Source organism: Mus caroli, chromosome 5 (genome assembly GCF_900094665.2).
Source record: "Mus caroli chromosome 5, CAROLI_EIJ_v1.1, whole genome shotgun sequence".
Lineage (NCBI taxonomy): Eukaryota > Metazoa > Chordata > Mammalia > Rodentia > Muridae > Mus > Mus caroli.
Genome location: NC_034574.1, coordinates 918,478 through 923,131, shown reverse-complemented (window position 1 = coordinate 923,131; position 4,654 = coordinate 918,478). Strand labels below are relative to the sequence as shown.

General features: G+C 41.8%; 1 protein-coding gene across 1 annotated transcript; it reads right to left on the bottom strand.

The window, feature by feature from the left end:
- Positions 1–4,268, bottom strand: Mterf1 (mitochondrial transcription termination factor 1; the record flags this gene model as incomplete). The annotated part of the gene is given in 2 exon segments (XM_021162110.2): positions 1–739; positions 4,220–4,268. A coding segment is annotated over 1 exon segment (714 nt), but the record flags the coding sequence as incomplete, so codon positions are not given.
- Positions 4,269–4,654: the final 386 nt, after the last annotated feature.

The following is a 4,654-nucleotide window of genomic DNA, read 5'->3' as shown; positions in this document are numbered from 1 at the left end:
AGTTTTCACACGTTTGGTGCTCTGAATTAAGATGGAAGGATTTTTAGAAATTATCTTCCTGACAAAATCTCTGGGATCATTGTGACCTAAGGACATACCNGTCTCCTGCAAAAATTCAACCATTTGCTTATTCAAATTCAGACTGTTGGAGAAGGTTCTGGGAGCATTGGTCAACAGTCGGCAGAGGCATTTATGAGTCAACCCAACAGAGCAAAGGAACTTTATATTATTCTCTAAGTTTAGATTGTTATTAGATCGAAAAAAGGATTCAGGAGAACGCTCCAAAATATTTACAATTTCAAGGTCTGATGCCATAATCTTTCTCCANAGATGCCACCGTTTTGAAAGACTTTCGGGAGTGCGTGTTATAGCTCGTGGATATCTTGATATGATGCTACCAATCACTTTGTCACTAGCTCCCTTGGACAGAAGGAACATCTTCAGCTCCTGCTCATTCGTAACAGCCTTGTTAAAAACTCCAGGCTGTCACCTCCTTGCCATGTCGATATCAACGCCCATGGTGACTAAGTTGTTCAGCAGGTCCTCCTTCTCCTCGTCTAAAGACTCCTTGTCCTTACTGTCGCATTCCACACTAAACGGCCTGAATGAAATCCACTTGAGGAAAACTTCTGCTGAATACTGAAGCATCCAGCCTCTTAAATCAAAGAGAAAGTTTCTTCTCACACACCAGATGTTTCTTGATGCCATAATCATCAGATAGCCCAAAGTTTTTCAAAGGCTGTGTAAAATAACATATAATGTTAACATACAATATTATGTGACTAACCAATGACAATATCCGATCCTTTAAATGCAAGGGGCCTCTCCAGGAGAAAGCATCCGGCCCTCCAGCTCTCCTGGTTCTGCACCCACCTCCTGCCTCACGGCTTCTGTTGGGTCCCTATGGACTCAAGGCTCTTCCTCTGACTTACAGAGAAGCAGAACACCATGCTGCCCTGCCCTTGTATCGTTCTTTTAGCTCATTGTGCCTGCTTTGACTCTCCAGAATCATTTACTCCTCTCCATCTCTTCTCTTTTCTGTGGTTTCTGACATCTTTGGCTTGTTCCTAAGAAATGGCCCTTTAATTACCATTCAAGTTTCAACTTGCCAGATGTCTGAACTGAACCTGCCACAGACACTAGATCTCTTTGCTTCTGGCTACCTCAAACTCTAAATGTAGCTCTAAAAAATAAACACTTCAGATTATCTAATTTGCATCTTTAATGTCTTTTTTAGATTTATAATACCCTTTAAATGGATCTCACGCACGCGCACACACACACATACACACACACACACACACACACATCTGTAGACAAAAGATGTCAACATTTATCTCAGTTTTCCAAACTGTTTCCTTGGTTGCAATGCAATAATTCTAAACTCATTTCCATCTTCATAGTGATATAGTTGAGGGATGGAGTGTAATTCAGAGATAGGTTAGTGGTACATTATATATCCTTAGCATGCATGAGGATTTGAGTTCAATTCCCCAATACCAGGAAGGAGGAGAGGGCAATTAATTTTCTAATTCAAAGTTGTTAGGTCTTAAACCTGGGACAAGAGTTTGCCAAGAACACTAGCTGAAGTATTCATTAAACATATCAAAGTTGTCCTGGCTGCCAGGTTCTCCCATAATCCCTCAGTCCTTATCTGTTACAGGGTCCTCCTGGCTGGCATATTCCACCTCTACCCTGAACTCTCCAGTCAGAGGCTGGGCTGCCCATCCCCCTCCAGCCATTTCAGCAACGCCAGGCCTTTTGGTCCTTTTTGGCCTTTTTGTCTCTTGGCTGTTGCTCAAGGTTGCCCTCTCTTCCTGTCCTCTCCTCCCTCCTCACATGGCCCAGCTCAGTCTGCCACTCATATCTACTCTAGATCCTTCTAGATGCCTCTGGCTGTTTTCTCCCTCATATCTACAATCACCCTTCTGTTACACCAAATCCAGGAACAGCCATGTCCTCCTTTAATTTTTTTTTTCCAGTCAAGGGTGTGGGCCCCAGTAGATCAAACATTCTGATGATGGCCATATAACCAAATGAATACAGACAATACTAACTGAATTTAATGGTTTAAAAAAAGAGCAAGAACAAAAAGTTCAATGGTTATGGAATGGGAAGTGAATCTAGGAGGAGCTGGAGGAGTGGAGTGAATGTGATCAAAATACACTGTATTAAATTCTCAATTAATTAATAAAATATACATATAAAAAGAAAAAGAAAAGAAAGAAAGAAAGCTCTAGCATGTACAATTCAACCTTTTCCCTTCCAGATGCTCATGGGTGACCTCTGCTGGATAACTGGACAGAAGACTATCACATTACAGTCAGCCAAGTTTTAGAAGAAGCGTTATAAATAAGCATGCAAAATTATCCAATAGACAGTATGAATTTTCAACTATACTTGTCTTATCCTGTGACAATTTCTATTTTATATACATTTTATAACATATACAATATTGAATAATAAATTTTTAAAAATCAGCCACTAAGGATACATATACTAAGCTTGAAGATTACTACCCTAGACAATTCATTCCTTTCAGATGATTAGCACCATGGTAAACGATAAACACGACACAGAATATTCAACAGAAATTCTAATACCAATAAAATAAGAAAAAGGTTTGCTAAGACTCCTAAGGGTAAAAAAAAAAATCTATTAGTTTGTTAGACTTGTCACAAGTAGATTTTCGTTTCTCTTTATATAACTTATCCTCCAAATAAATATTCTCTAAATGCATCAACATACAAAGTTGAACTGAGCATCTATGCAGCACCCAAAGTAGCGCTCCTCTGATTAATGCCATTGTGGTAAGCACCCCCAGGAGGTTTTTACATTCTCTCTCTTCCTTACCAAATCAACTTCACTCAAAACAGCAACAATCTTGTTCCTGCCTATTCTAGTCTCAGTGTCCTTGCTGTCTTTTCATTATTTTTAATTGACATAACAAATAATGGAATCTGTATCTATCTTCCCAAAGTCCCTCTTTTACTTTCATGTCACACACATGAGTGTGTGTGTGTGTGTGTGTTCTCCATTAGAAGCATGTCCTATTGTTTTTCCTCATAATTCTCATGTTCCCATCACCTTCTCAGTAGACGCTCTCTCCCCACAGTACTTACTACTACTATCATCAAACTCAAAGCTCACATATGAGCGCACTCGCAGGCGGGAAAGCACGGGCACTTTTCTGAGTTAAATTGTCTTTTCTTTCAGAAAAGAAAAAGGGTCATTTTCTTGAACCCAAGTTGTATTTGCAAGTCATTGTATAAACACAATGTCCTTTTAAAAACAGATTGTTGAGCTGAATTTGTAACCTCTGGCAAATTAACTATCCCAAGACAATTTTTAAAAAAGCAAATATCAAATAATTGCCTACAATCTTCCTCTAAAATAAACCATTTTCTTAAGCTTCGTTAAATTTCGTGAATATCACCAACATCTTGGTGACTGTAACTACTGAGGTTCAAGAAGGAAGATTTATGTCCCTGTCCCTGTCCCGTCCGGTCCCCTCCACCCCACCCCATCCCACAACAGGTGTTTAAAGAAAACTGCTAATCATTGGGAATTCCACAATCCCGCTACTCTTTTGACACAGCATTTAAGTGTAGAGGGGTTGTTTTGTTTTGTTTTGAACAGAACTACATCTCGATGTCGCCTTTGTCATAAGAGACTTTAGATCTCTCCAGAAAAGGAAAAAAACCGATGTTTCTACCACCACACCACTAATTTGGAAAAGAAAAAAGGCAAAAATATCGCCAGTGTAGTAGAGAATAAAGAAGTCCAGGTCAGTCCAGGTCAAATCATTTTTGTGAGATGCACGACCTCTCGCAAACTAAACATTTCTCAGTCATAATAAAAAGAAAACAGCAACGCATGGGGGGAAGGTAGCGGAATCGCAAACGCACTTTAATACCAGAATCCCACGTTACATTATTTCGTAATGCCCTATATATACAACAACCTAAGGGTGGGCACTGTCCCTAAAGTTACAAATTCCGACCCAATGCCGAGCTCTTTGCTGTATGAAGTGTGGAGGGCTTGATGAGTCTAAACTCAGAACCGCCGTAATCCCACATCGAAGGCTCGTCTTCCCTCGGGGCAGTTCTGCAATGGCCTTTAGCCACTCATCGCCTTGTCTAGCAGAGACTCGCAAGCCGCTCGCAAAGGCTCCAGCAGCTCCCCAGCCCCAGCCCACACACTGCATCCGCGCTCCTACCAACGCTCGCGGTAGACACCTTTCACTTCCGCCTCTGGACGCCCGGGAGGGACCGGAGTGCGGAAGTAACGGCTGACTTCCGGCCTCGGCCTGGCGCAGAGGTGACGTCACTAGCCCGGCGCGCGGTGCCTAAATCCGCAGCTGCCTGACCGCGGCGGCCCAGCAGGGGGCGGCTGAGACTGTGGCTGCGGGGACTCGGTCTGAGCTGGTTCGGGACCACAGGGCGGCGCCAAGGCTTTCCTCTTGTTGGGCTGAGATTCTGCCTGTACCAAGGAACAGGTTCAGTTTGATCTCTTTCTTTTAGGTTGCTTTATAGATCTTGGGGGTTTTTGTTTGTTTGGTTGGTTTGTTGGGTTTTTTTTCCCCAAATTCTGCATTTTTCTGTTTGGTTTGGTGTTTGTAAGAATAAAGATTTCTATTTGGGAATTTAAATTA